The sequence below is a fragment of the Cololabis saira genome, chromosome 17, assembly GCF_033807715.1.
Source record: "Cololabis saira isolate AMF1-May2022 chromosome 17, fColSai1.1, whole genome shotgun sequence".
In the NCBI taxonomy this organism is placed as follows: Eukaryota; Metazoa; Chordata; class Actinopteri; order Beloniformes; family Belonidae; genus Cololabis; species Cololabis saira.
In genome coordinates, this window is record NC_084603.1 from 25,807,002 (window position 1) to 25,821,676 (window position 14,675).

A 14,675-nucleotide genomic window follows, 5' to 3' on the forward strand; every position below is an offset into this window, starting at 1 on the left:
TAAAAAAAAAACTAACTAAATAACTGATTTAATACTGGCAATTAATTATTTTGGCAATAAAGATGATAGTATGGACACTTTTTAATCACTGAGTATTTGCGGTCATGTTTTCAATCCACTGTTTATTGAAAGCAGAACTGATGACTACAAATCGATGAGCATTGTTGATGAATCAGAGTGCAGAGTTTTATCTCTCCACAAGAGGGCAGAGGAAGATTTGCGCATCCATTTGTCATCTTTACCCACTTAGTCCTATTTTAGGTCAGGGGGATCTGCTGGAGTCCACCCCAGCTCTCTTGGGTAAAGGGAAAGGTTACACCCTGGACAACAACCACACTCACTCACACACTTGTGGACATATTAGACCCCTGATCGACCTGACGTGCATGTTGTTGGACCGTGGGAGGAAGCTGGAGTTCCTGGAGAACTACTTTCAGAAAGATTCAGGAACCTTTGTGCTGTGAGGCAACAGTGCAGTGACACATAAGCACACTTTCAGTGTTTATTTCTTTCAAGTCATCCACATAATAAATAGACAAATCAAACCAGTTACACCAGACTGAAAAGGGAGTGAAATGGCATGGCTTTAGCAGACTGAAGTACGACAGGCACTTAAAAAAATATTAGTGTATATTATTTAGCGAGATTAAAGTGGACATTTTTAAATAACACCACGAGGAAGCTGTCTAGAAAACGAACTGGTAAAGCAGATACAAAAGAACAGGACCAGGACATTTCTAAAAGCATATAAAAAATAAATCTGTTTCTAGTTTGTCAACTCACAACAACCAGAGCATAAACAAAAACTAAGAGAAAGAACACCTGAAGAATCAATAACATGTTGGCATGCAGAAGTGACCGATCCTGGTGTTCATACATCATCATCTTCAGTCAGGCTCTGCCCGATTCCTGCTTTTATCATCAATCCACAAATGCAGAAAAACAAACCAACAAACCAACACACAGCTTGTATTGTTTTTGTTCACTTAAAACCATGTTGCATCTCCATCATGAGACTGCCAAGTGTGACACGGTGAAATGTATTTTGCAGAGACTGATTCAGGTGATCCAGGTGCTGATGATGCACGACAACCAGAGGTGGACTAACTGTAAAAACTATTGGTGGCAGATTTACAGATGAGTGGTCATGAACAGTTTACTGTGAACTCAAGGACCAGAACAACGGATCTAGATTCACCAGGAAATGTTAAAACGAGGAAGTTAGAGGAAAGTCTTCGACAAAAATGGAATAAATGCTGATGCGGAGCATTTAGTCTGTACATTTTCCTCTTACTGTTTCATCCAGTGTAACAATAATGAGTGTATTAATGAACCACACAGTGTAGTATTGAATGATTTGTTAGCTGATAAAAGCCAGTCATCAGTTTAAACGCTATTCAGTCATTAAGAAATAGCTTGCATCCTTAAAAGTTCCCTTACTTTCTTGGCACAAAGTGGCATACAAAATTCATTGTGCCTACGAAGGTTAAAATAAAGCTCTGCCATTTAATTCTAATCAGAACAAGTAAAATATTTTAGTTTTGTTTTGAAAACACCAAAACACCAACGTTTTAACGGGGACAGCTTGCAGGCAGAGGGTGAGGACTGGGATGTCTTTGGCACTCAAATACAGTTCAGAGGCGACCCCACTCATTTCTCATGCGCTCCGTAGAGAAGCGGCAGAGATCCGTTTGGGACGCAGCTTCGATTAGTCCGCACCGGTGTGATCAGAGTCTTTCATCCAAGCCGGCTGCGGTCCAGTTGAGTGGGTCAGACCTCGCTCACCGGGAGGTCGGCATCATCTAGGTCCAGTGGGGTTTCAGGCATTTGGGGCTCAAAGCTGCTCCGTCGTCGCCACGGTGACTCCTCGGTGTTAGTGATGTTGGTTTGCGGTGGCGGGCGGCTCACTTGGCCAGGGGCGTCTCCTGCAGAGACAGGCGTGTCGGCGTGTGGCTGTGACTGGGGCGTGGCAGCAGGCTCATGAAGTGCTCGCTGTCCCACGCCAGGCTGTGAGCGTGTGCCGCACGCGACAGCAGCGCCCCACTCTGGGTAGCACGGTGGCACGGCAGATATGGGCGAGCGAGGGATGGGGGGACCCGCGGGGCTGCGGTAGAAAGTGGAGCGGCTGCCGTGTTCCTGCAGGGGGACAAACAGAGAGTGAGATGCTGTCAGTGAGACGACTCGAGTCCTGAAGGGTGTAGTTTAAGAGCAGTTACAGACTTGGAGTTAGCACCAGCATGTGGAGCCCGAGTCACCCTGAAGGTTGGAGAAGCTGAAGGATGTAGAAGAATTGGTATAGAGTGTAGTGATGGTGGTAGTTGTAGGGCTAGCAGAAACAGTAGTAGCAGTAGTAGTAGTAGTAGTAGTAGTAGTAGTAGTAGAGGTAACAGGAATAGTAGTGTCAGCAGGTTGCAGTGGAAGTTCAAACAGAGTGCCTTTGGAAGCAGTGGTTGGTTGTTCGTTAGGTCACAGCTTTTCATTGTCAGATTTCAATCTCTGAAAAATACAGAGGCAGGAAAAGGAAGAAAACACAGTACAGACAGTGAAAGGCAAAAAAGGGCGACACCTGAGCAGTTAGTACAAAAAACATGGCAGCTGTGTTTCACCGAGGACAGGACTGGAAGTTATACCGACTTTTTCCTGAATATAAAACAAGACAACAGCTTTACACTGAAATAACCTGACGTCACCCGTTTCCTCTGTAGTCCTACCTGTGTGTGTGTGTATTTGCCCCGCCCACACCGCCCACACCTGGCCTCGCCAGAATCACACCACAATCACGTGTTTTCTACCTTCCCCTCCGCTGAGCTGCAGAGCAGCAGCCGGGCTGTGACCCGCCACATTTTACATTTAAGACAGTTGGAATAAGGATGATAGTCTTTAACTGTTGACAAAGATAGAGTGTACATAGAAGGCAAAACGTTGCTTAATAGCAGTGTTATTTTTATAATATATATACTATGAATCACATTCTATCCAGGATTACCAAGATGCAACTCTGTTTTTTTAAACGTTTTTGGTCACATCATCCAGCCATAACCATGAAACCTTTAAGCGGCTACATATTTAACCATCTCTTCTCGCGCACGATGTTGGTGTTGCTACCGCAGCATGAGGTCACAGCAGGTGACCTCGTAAGCTTTGGCAGTTTTTGATCACTTAAACGACTTAAGCCTTAAATCACTTAAGCCTCACAAGATTTTGGAATTTGACTTCATGCATGCCAAAAACCAGAATTTGAACTAGACACGTGTTAGGAAATGCTTTTTGCTAAATCCAAACATCCAGAAATGAGTGAAAGTTAAATTTGAGGAGATATTTTGAATATATCAGATATACTGCATAGCTCTGATCGACAGATATCACTTCGTTAAGCAGCCGATGTCCCATTAGTCCCTTTTAAGCCTTGCAAATCCACAACCACATTTGGAACCGTTTGTGGCTCTGGATGTGTGGAGTCAGCACAAGTGAGCACTCATTACAAAGCTGATAAAACTTAGCACAACGCTATAGGAAGTCAACACAGAAATTAGTCTTTTTTTAACATGTGTATGACAAAGAGAAAATAAAACATACAGGCAGCGAACAGGAGGGAAGAGAAGAGACAAGCAGGATGTCACACATCTAAGACAGGTACACAGCTGCAGCAGACTGCAGAGAGAACAGGGCACGAAAGGAAAAAGATACAGAAGGTGTGAAATGCACTTCAATAATGACAAAGATAGAAACAGTATTCACAGCTAAGTTGGTTCGAGCATTCATGCAGTTAGTGTGCTGTATGTTTGTGCACGGACTGGTGAAAACAGTTGAAAGCTCTGCAAGTGGACATGGTTATATTTCAACTGTCTGCAGTCATTTCACATGAGTAAAAAAAATATAAAAAAATGCCTTTACTGTGTTTTTTGTGTTTAAACAGGGAAGTGTGATTAGAGTTTCCATGCCTGTGATGGCAGCTGTTATATACAACATCAGCACTTGTTCTGCCTTAATAATCCTTTGGCCTCGCAGCACTTAAACAAAATCACAAATTCTATTTTGATAAAAATACTTTATATTTTCCACATACAAAAGATAAAAGATCGATGGGAATAACATCATCATATCTTTTTTGAAAAAACTGATCATGCATGAGTGACTGAGTTGATTTTAAGGGGAGTGCAGCTGCATAGAAAATGTTATTCTTATTATTAAGGTTTTGCTGTCAACAGTTTTGAGCGGAATTAATCTTATTAAACTACACTTTGAAGCACCAAACACAAAAGGCATGATAGTGTGACTCGTCTCCTGAACTGACGGAAGTGAAACTGGAGGAGATGATAAGCAAATAACTACATTGTGACCCGTATCTTATCCATCCAATCAAAAGTGAATTATTCAGGACTCTGGTGCAAAGCCATCAACAGAGAACAACGTTTCACAGTCAGATACTTTGTGTCGACAAATAAAATGACAAATTCATTGTATCGTGGCTTCACAACAGGATACTATTCATTCATCAACATCACGCTTTCTGTAGTGCAAATATTTCTAAACGGAGGTTGGATTTCTTTAAAAATCTTCCAACAGTATGGTCTTTGTTGTACTTTATAAAAACAGTTATGAAAAATGAAGTATGCCCCCTTTCCAGTGTGACCAGAGTAAGTAAAGTAATTGTGACAGATTTTTCTGGATTAGTTTTAGAAAATGAGATTAGTTTGGGAAAATGTGAACTTTTCCAGGTTTCCTTTCGTTGATATTTACACGTAAACACCACTGATGGTCTGTCCAAGTTCCCAAACAATGGTTTGCTCCTACTCAGTAGCAAATTTAAACGCAGTGGACGAAAGCTTTCAGCTAAGTTTAAATGTGACAGTACAGCAGAAACAAAAGCAAAGGAGTAAGGTTGGGTAAACGAGAGAAGCAGCGAGGATAAGGGCGTGGAGGGAGGAGGGCCCGCCGGGTTATCACAGCAATATTTGGCGTGTGCTTTGTACTTAGAAAATAAAAGAAGAAATAAAATATGTACAGGCAGGTCTGACATGGCCTCGTAATGTCTACAACCAGTCAGTGAAAGGAGAAAAAAAATAAGTATTGAAAAGGTGAACTCATAGTTTATAAGGGGGATTTGGACGAGCTGACATACGTGCTGCTGCACTCCCCGATTCGGGACGTATACCTCTGTATACAAGGGTTCGACAGCCGTCTGGCCTGCCGCATCTGCAACAACACAGTGCAAAGCAGGATTAGAGCAGATGGGTTGTTGTCCCACCGAGAGAGGAAGAGGGGGAGAGAGAGAGAGAGTGAAAGAATAAGAAAGGGAAAAGAGAGAAAAGGCAAGGAGAGGGACAACAAGCAATAAGGCAAGTCAGACACAAGAGGCAGGAGACGGATCTATAGAGACAGACGCAGAGGAGATATCCAAGTCTACCCAGAAGTGACCAGCTGGGTAAGAGGGGTTGTTTAGTCTGCAGCCGGGCTGAAGAGGTGCTTCATGTCTCGTCTCCGACCAGGTTTACCCTGTTGACTTTCAAAATTCAGGTAGAACTGGACACGCTTTAGGTCCGTCTGAGGAGCAGCGCCACATCTTTTCCCTCTCGTGTACTAATATCCATCAACTTCTGATTGTCCACGTAGAATGTCCAGAAATGTAGTGTTTAAGGAAACATCTATATTTTGTTGCCGGCCGGTGAAGGGGAGGGACGAGGAAGACACAGTATAAGCTTTGCCAAGTTCAAGGTACATACTGCAGAGTCAGACTACTTGAAGTTCAGCCTTTTATCGTCTAATAACTCTTCCTTTCATGTTTCTCCGGTCAGACTCGAGTGTAGTTTGTGCTGTACTGTCTTCCACAATACTTACTGTTGCAGCGGACCTGCCGGGCCCTCGCTGGGCCACAATGGCCCCTGAGACAGCCTTGATCCAGCTGTGCATCTCCTCTGGACTGTCGGCCTGATGGAAACAAGGCAAAAACGAGATGAACACAAGAAAAAAAGCAAAGAAAATTAAACAATGAGGTACAAAAATGAGACTGGAAGAGGAAACCTGCTGCTATAATGCTGAAAGAGTATAAAAGTGAAGATCTTTTGGTGTAGCAAAGTATGGGAGCTCTTTCAGCAAAGAAAACAACATACCTGTATGTAAAACGTCCTTGAAGTGGTGACGACTTCAAAGAGATTATCTCTCATCATGATGTCACTGCAACAAAGTTAAAAAAAAAAAAGAAACAAGCTGAATCATATTTATCTCTTCCATAAACTTATCTAAAATCCACTTTATCATGCAGACATTTTTTGTCTGATAGGGAAATGTTAGGACATGTAAAACACCTCTGTTTGCACTCCTGGACTTTGTGAACCTCCTTCAGTGGGATCATTCTCAGCGGCTCTTTCTCCTGAGGTTAAAAAAACAAAAACAAAAATCATTCATACTAAATCCTGTTATTTGCCTCTACATTCAAATTCCTATTTTTCCTACTGTGCTTCAGAAACCTGAGTCGGAGCTTGTTTCATGAGAGGAAAATTAAGTTTCCTAGGCATATCAGACTGCAAACACTCAACATACATTTCTGAGAGCCATTGCTCTGTTGACCTGGCAGATGCTGTTTGTGTCCTTGGAGCTTGTTGATCGCTAAATACACGGATAAACCCGTGGAATAGGGGCAGAGTCGGACAAGGAGAGGGTATGGGAGGTGAAGTGTTGTCCTGAGGACTGTACTGTATGTAGTCATGCGAAGAAGAAAGTGCTGCCTCTTTTACTAAACCCATCAAAAGGTGAAAACGGCGCTTAGCACATATTAAAATGAGGTAAATAAAACCATGGATGAACATTACAACATACTGCACATCTATTTTTCACAAAAGCAAGTTAAAATGTGGAAGCAGCGTGTGAAAAACGAAGACACAGTATGCGGTAGTTTGCTGGACTACCTTTCATGGCAACAGCTCGAAATAGGTTTTACTTCATGTCGTTTAGCCTCTCACGTTGTTGTGAGAGACTTCTTTCAAGTGTCGCTTCAGTTCATTGAGGTTTGTGGGTGTTTAAGGACAGCTCTCGAAAAGGTCACGCCACAGTTTTTCAGTCATGTGGAGATAATGACTTCGTGTCACGGGAGCACCTCGATTCTTCTCTCCTTCAGCCTTTCTAATGTAACTGCTGGTGTCCTTGGGATCACTGTGCTGCTGCAAGACCTGATATCATACAGGTTTCAGTAGCCGCTGTCCTGGACAGCCCAGGTGTTTCTGTCCATATGCTGTCTCGCTTTTGCCAAAAGGTTTGAGGTGGTTTACCTAACACTTTTTTTGAATGAAGCAGAATTCTTGCTTGTTTGTTCAGATGCAACTTAGTGAGAAGAGGCTTTCTCCCTGACACCTGAACTTAACCTGACATAGTTGAAACATTTACCAGTATAACTAAGGCCTGTAGGGTGTAAGATGTAGTTATTGGGTTTTCTACAATTTCTCTGAGCCTTGTGAGGTCTGAACTTGACACGCTAATTTGAACACGCTAATCCACTCCTGTAAATACCTTATTTTACGGACCATCAGGCATTATAAGGCACAATGTCAACGGACGGGTCTATTTTTATACATAAGGCGCACCATTATAATGCATGAAGGTGCACCGCGCAGGTTATAAGGCGCACGATAAAACGTACATAAAGCGAGACAAAACAGTCAGGTAAGCCGACTTTATTCAACTCATTCAAAATCACTCCGAATATCGTTCAGTTTTAACTAATACAGAAAAATACTTTCACATTTTAAATCATTTGACCTGTTCTCTGATTGGTTCATCATTGCCAGCGATAGCGGACACCTGAAGTTAGTGTGAGGTTGTATTCCAACATTTCATTATAACTGGATTATAATACAGGTTTGAAAATTAGGTTTACGCTAAAAACCTAACGTTGGCTTGACATTTAATCATAGTAACATTGACTAGATGTTGGAAGATGGTTGCTTGCCAATGCTACATAATTAGTAATCTAACGTTGTCTGATGTTGCAACCCGTATCCGACCAAGGACTGACTTTAACGTGTCAGCTGAACGGTCCGATCATCAATCAAGCGGAGTGGCTTCGTCGCTAACAAAGTCGCTGTAAAACATTTTGACAGATTTTTGATCGCAGTGTACAACATAAAATTAGTTTGAGGTCAGTAAACACAACAAGGATTCATACATGAGGCGCCCTGGATTGTAAAGCGCACTGCTGATCTATGAGAAAAATTAAGGATTTTAACTGAGCCTTAGAGTGCAGAAAATACAATACTGACCGTGTTGAACGTCGTGATCCTTTCCCACTACAGAATGATGCACTCCTAATTGTTTGAAATGATCTTAAAACCCTTTTCACCCTTTGGTTTGGCAGCAACCACTGCTGTTGAGACCAACGCAGAACGTTTTCCTTCCTGGCATAATGTTAAAACACACCTGAGTGCTCCTGAGCAGCAAACTGCCAAAAACGTGAGCTTTTATCGACATTTACACCAATGCTGATCAATCAGGTGTATTGATGAACAGCATCTACTAACCTTTCTAACTGTCTAAACTGCCGTTGGAGTAAGAGTGTAATGACTTACAATGTCATCCAGAAAACAATTACATCAGGTTACTCCTGCAAATGGGCATGAATCAACAAGATATTGAATCATTGAATGTACTTAGTTTTAACACACCGAACCTGCATTTTGGCCTTATTTTGCTGCCTAATATGTTGCAGACCGTTGTTCACTTGAGCTTTTATTTACTTCATTTTAAGTGTAGTGAGGACAAAATGATATATGTATATATTTTAAACTATGTCATGATACCTAAAACCTTAATTTAACAGAGTGTACTCTCTTTTACGTGGTTGTAATGTTTGTGGATTTGAGAACAACGGATGGGAGTGAGGCATGACGGGACATGTGAAGTAAAGGGAGTGAATTCCTCAGATTGTGGATAAAGCAAGCTGGAACTTGAGACGGTGAGAGCCGATTGTCTGCCTTAGATTGTGGGCTTCAAGTAAAATCCACTGGTACGTTCAGTGCACACCGTCATTAAAAGCTGTCTTTTTTAAATCAAAATTAATTAATTACCAAATCTGACTTGAAGTAGCTCATTGCATTTTCTTCCAGGAGAAAATATCGCCGTTTCCAGTTCCTCATCTGTGGGGGAAAAAGGGGAAATGATGTTCAGACTCTTTGTTTTTGTAGTTTCTAGGAATAACATGGACTGTAAAGGAAGCTCATTAACTTTGGTTAAAATACTCACTTTACCACAAATTTAAACAAGACAAGAACTTCACTTTGTTCACTTGAGAATACATCCCCCTCTTTATTTGTCAACTTAAATGTTTAATTTTACCACAAATAATGACGATGCATACTCAAGCAAGGTGTAATAGAGATTTTAAAAAGGTGCTCTGAGCTGCTGAACAAGAACAAAGCTGACTGACATCAGCCAAACAGAAAACTCAGACAGCGGAGGAACTCACGACTGCTCCCTGCTTGACGCAGTAGCCTGACTTGATTACGGTGTGTTCCTGCGTCGGCCTCCCCAGGAAGTACGGCAGCTGGCTGTGGGAACGATGCATGGCCTCACGCTCTGATTTGTCTGCACCGTCTCCACCTTCATGCTGGAGGGTAACAGGTAACAGAGACAATGTGAAACCAGGTCTTTTTTCAGAAACAGACCTTCTACAGTCTTCATTTATTCTTATTTTACAACAACAAAAAGACAGCAGCCAGATTTTACTGTTAGGTTATGAATGGGGGGGGAAGTGATGTGATTTGACAAGATATGCTTAGAGCTATAGCAAAACAAATCCCTTCAGGTAGTCACATGAACACAGAGCCTACAGCTGTTACTTCTGCCAAGGATGTTAAGCAGTTTGTTTCTCGGCCAACTTACTTAAAGCAGCACTAAAGCAGCACTATGTAACTTTTCCACCTTAATCTAATATTTCCAGAGTCATTGTGATGGCACATCAAATTCCAACAGGTTTAATGAACCTCTGTCATGGTCTGAGGGGTCTGTATCGCCTTCACTGGCACTATGTAACTTTGAGGTGCATGGTAGGAACCCTTCCACACTACTGGTAAAGCACAACCGCTTTTCCAAAAGGAGCCGCCAAACTCAACAAAAGCTGAAAGTTACATTGTGCTGCTTTAAGTGCAGAGTACGTTTTTGTTGCATTTTTTGACCATTGCAAGGATTCTCCCACACACTACCAGCAGCGAATACCATGTGTGTGAATGTCAGGAAGCTCATTTGAGAGCAGGAGCATTAGCAAAAGAAGAACCCCTTAAATTTTGACATCTACGATTGCCGTTCATCAACATGTGATAGTCATTACTGTGCTTTCCTGAAACTATAAAGTCTGATCCCACTCTTAGTGTGCTCAAACTGATGCATGCAGTTGAGCACGCGTTTACCTGTGTCTGGGTAACGATGGGCACTCCTCCGATTATTTCTGTCTTATAGGACACTTGTTTCTTTGGCCCTACAACATCTGGCAAAGTCTTCTGGTTTTCTGAATTCTGTTGGCCATCAACTGACTTTGGCACCTTCAGGCAAAAAAACAAAGAGACACACACCTGGTCAGTTCAAAGACACACATGTAAAGAAGGAGGTTTTGTAGTGTTTTACTGTAAAATGTTTTTTTTATATATATATATATATATATATATCTAGATTTTCATTTGCAGAAGATGCTTCTAGCATGTTTTATATCCATTTCCTCTCTGCACAACGAAGGCTTCATGGAGAACAATGGAAACAGTCTGTTATTTCTGAACACACTACAACAATCCTGCATCCTGTTAGTCATCTCTGACTAATTCTGTCTAATTCCTTGACAGTCCTCTCACTTATTTTACACAATAGAAGAAATCAATGTTACATAAAATGAACAAAAAGAAGACATTTGCACTGATTAATCCGTGAAAGAGTGCCCGTGCTAGTCTTACAGTAATCTTGGTGGCTTTATTGAGCGCGTTGACCCAGTCCACAAGGTCCTGCTGATCATTGGCTTGCAGGAAGAACTTCCTCATCCCAGCATTGATGACTAACGGATCATAAAACCACCAGCAGGGAAAACAGAAAGAGTGAAATTAAACTCCGGCCACCTCTGACACGGACTACATTTACTTCCGGACATTATCTGATTCATTCATAGTATAATAATATGAATCACATGAAGAGAGGCACTGCAAGTAAAAAGATTGAATGCCAAGATTTTGGCCTTTCTTGCATAGAAAATAGAGTGGCACAGTACAGCCACTATTGGGAATTTTACTGGAAGTGAAACTCGGAGCCAGGAGATTCTCCCACGCACTACCAGCAGCTTTTCCATGAGCATGATCTCGACTCAGCTCACTCAGTCTGCTATTATCTTCCCACTTTGAACCATGATGGAGAAGAGACAAAGGGCTGCCCACAGCTAACAAATATGCTCACACATTTCCCACAGTTATGAACAAAGCACAAGAGATTCCCAATCATAGTGAAAAGTTTGAGTCAAGTGCTGATTAGCTTTGAATTTAGGAAAAGGGAAAAGTCCAGTTCTCTCCACTATAAATCTTCCTCTTTTCGTGTTTAAGCTATCCTCGTGTCTTCTGTTTCCTTTTGACATCCCGCCAACAGATTCTGGACTGGTTTAACCCTGAGACACATGCAGACTTCTCTTCTTCCCTCTAAATTGGTCTGTTTGTTCTCATTATAATGGACACCATTTCTTTCTTTCTTCTTTCTTTTTTAAAAACAATTATTGACACTGTATGTGGGAGAGGTCAACTGCTAGGAAAGTACAGCAGTCTTCTGGGCACGGTCATGACAAATCTGAGACGGGGGTATTACATCTGACTCATAGTTACACATTATAAAACAATGCATGCTGCTGGGAATTGGAGCCAGGCATCAAAGTTCATACATATGCTCTCAATCCCCAGCATCACACACAAAACATTGTCAATACCAAAATATAGTCACTTCTCTGTTCTCTAACTATAAAAGATCCTGAAAATGTGACGGCCACTCGTTAAAATTTGTAATTATGTTCTTTCTCGTTGAGTTATTAGATGCAGGAAGAGGAGGAGCAGCAGGATTCATAGATATCAGCAAGGCATGTGGCGTCCATATGGCATTTTTAAAAATAGCCCCATACGTCTCAGAATCTGGTTCCGTTAGGATGCCGACATCCTGTGAAAACCTCAACAAGGCAATCAGTGCACACGCGCAAGCACACACACACTGTAGTCAAGTTCTTGTCGCTCACTTGTATTTCCTGTGATTGAAGTGGATAGAAGAGGAGGAAAGTGGCTGGTAAACAATAACAGAGATGAGGTTTATTCCAAAATAACCTAATGAGGATTACTATTTATGCAACATTTTTTTCACTTCCATGGTGGCCGTGAACGGTGTTATGACAGCAACATGCGGATGTGTACACTTCTTCACGAAGAGATAGTCTTTGCAGGATAATATAACCAAAAGCAGAGGTTTATTTGGATGAATTTGACTAGTAACAACTGATAAAGTTCAACTACAAATTTTTCAGGGGGAGTCTTATATACGTTTGGATTAATACACTGAACTTAAAACATTTCTGATGCTTCGACACTACTTCAGAATGCATTAATGAACTTTTGAAAATCAATGCATTTCAGACAAACTTCATTTAAATGAAAGTGGGCCACAAGCGAAAGCAAAACCTTATTAAAAACTAACTAACCGTTTGACAGACTATATTCATGGGAAAAATGAGCAACCTTGACTCAGATCCTTTCTCCACCATTGTCGAAGGCTCCTAACTGTATTCTGATGTTTAAATGCAAGATCTCTTGGTTTTCCACCGGGAGATTTTCCTTCTCTGTAAAATATGAAAGCGTTGCTTCGTGTCTCACATAATCACATGTTGGTCATGTGTGCATGGAGAAGTGGGGCCAATGTTGCATGCACATGTTTTCAGAAAAAGCCACTGAATGGATACCCCACATTCAGTTGTGCAGTTTAATAGAAATAAAAAATAAAAAGAACTATTTTATTATGGAGAAGAAGTCATCAATATTTGGCAAACCAATCATATGGCCATATTTACTTATGGTCAGTAAATATATGATTGGCCCACCTGAGTTTACTCTGCGTGTGGAAACGCTTCATTATACCATGGTGTTCTTATGAAATAAATAATTTAAGGATCGTTAAGAAGAGCACTTTTATCCAAGTGCAAAATTTTGTAAATTCTTCTCAAAATCCTCTGCTCTTTTAAAGCAAGACTGGGGAGTAGATGACTGTTGCTGTGGCAAACAGCACTCAGAAGTGAGTACCTGTATTATCTCTATGTAGCACTGGCAGTCACAGGTACAGGAAACATATTATAGATTATTTCATACTCTCACAAAACCTGCTCTCAGCCGGTGCTGTGCAACGCACTAGACACATCTTGTTCAACTGTTGCTGAAGAGAACTCATCTATTCTCATGTTCATACTGGCAATTGAGGTAATCTTTATCATGAAAAATAAGGACAGAGAAGAAATTGACCACTTTGAACCGTTCAGGGGAAAGTGTGAGAGGCGATGTTGAGGTTCAGGACTCTGTAGACTCCACAGACAGCAAAGATGAGGACTACAACTCTAAGGGAGACAAGTATCCACTTTAAGAGTAACTTGTCATGTGTCTTTGATGCCAAAAACAAAAACTAAGTAAATAAAAAAATAGAAGTAGTAGTAGAAGTAGAGAAAAACAGGAGTAGGTGAAGAGATTCAGAAGTGTTTCTTCACTTTGGATCTTTGCTTTCATGGCGTTTTCACCTTTCTAAATCAATACTTCTTTATGGCAAGAACGACAGTTTATCATAATTTGTTCAGGCATGAAAACCATGAAAATGCATCTGACAATCAGATTACATTCATTCAGGACTTATCCCATCTATTCTCGATTTATTTAGGCTATGTATGTTTAAGGGAGCCATGGAGCATAGCGCCATAGTTTAAAAAGCATGAAGAGCTTCACAGAATCACTTGAGCGACAACAGCATGGATGTCGGGAGCGGTGCGTCTGCCCTGTTGGCTCTACCTCACACAGACGTCTTGATTCTGTGCCGTCACTCGCTGCCAGCTCAGAGCCATTATTGCCTTTACCTCCTCATTCTGTCTGTTTGCTTTACAAAACAGAAGGGCAAGGTGAAACAAAGCCACCACAGTCTTGCATTGAATATGCAGTGTGGAAACAAGTCTAACAGAAAGGGAAGACCACCAATGTACACAATGAAGAATTTTTTTTTTTTTTTTTTTTTTTAAATAATGAATTTGTTTATGTGACTTTTGTATAGAATTCAAACTGTTAACATAGAGACCATCACTCTACATAGAAATCTACTATGCACTCACAATTCCCCAATAGTTAAGCCAGGTCAACACAAACCCAGATCATTAAATGCTGCTCTCTCCTCCATCTCGAAATGTTGGCTAAACACACAACAGGGAACAAGGCTGCACGTCAGGGGTTGAGAGAAAGGGCAGAGAGCAGGTTTTGTCCAACTTTAAGGGGAAAAGAACGCCAGAAACATTCCTCCCTTGCATTATATTAACGTTTACTCATTTTAGTCAGCAAGTGATGTAAAATAAAACCTTAATCATAGCTTACCAATATTATTTAACATATTGCCCAGAACCAACAATATAAACCACACCAGTGCTAGAAAGCACATGCACA

At 41.2% G+C, this 14,675-nt stretch overlaps 1 protein-coding gene across 8 annotated transcripts in view; it reads right to left on the minus strand.

Annotated features, from left to right (window-relative positions):
* Positions 1–488: 488 nt before the first annotated feature.
* Positions 489–14,675, minus strand: part of LOC133463652 (pleckstrin homology domain-containing family A member 1-like) — a 29,252-nt gene continuing 15,065 nt past the window's right edge. For 3 of the 8 annotated variants that reach the window (XM_061745301.1, XM_061745302.1, XM_061745300.1), the window contains 10 exons: positions 10,929–11,026; positions 10,395–10,526; positions 9,455–9,595; positions 9,057–9,125; positions 6,306–6,370; positions 6,111–6,174; positions 5,839–5,928; positions 5,123–5,196; positions 3,577–3,651; positions 1,774–2,136 (listed from right to left, as the gene is read on the minus strand). In XM_061745301.1, the coding sequence (XP_061601285.1) occupies positions 1,905–2,136; positions 3,577–3,651; positions 5,123–5,196; positions 5,839–5,928; positions 6,111–6,174; positions 6,306–6,370; positions 9,057–9,125; positions 9,455–9,595; positions 10,395–10,526; positions 10,929–11,026 (1,040 nt within the window). In that variant the 3' untranslated portion in view covers positions 1,774–1,904. Of the gene's footprint in view, positions 2,137–2,220; positions 2,497–3,576; positions 3,652–5,122; positions 5,197–5,838; positions 5,929–6,110; positions 6,175–6,305; positions 6,371–9,056; positions 9,126–9,454; positions 9,596–10,394; positions 10,527–10,928; positions 11,027–14,675 lie in introns of all 8 variants that reach the window. The other 5 variants (XM_061745307.1, XR_009784358.1, XR_009784359.1 and 2 more) reach the window with 5 other exon arrangements.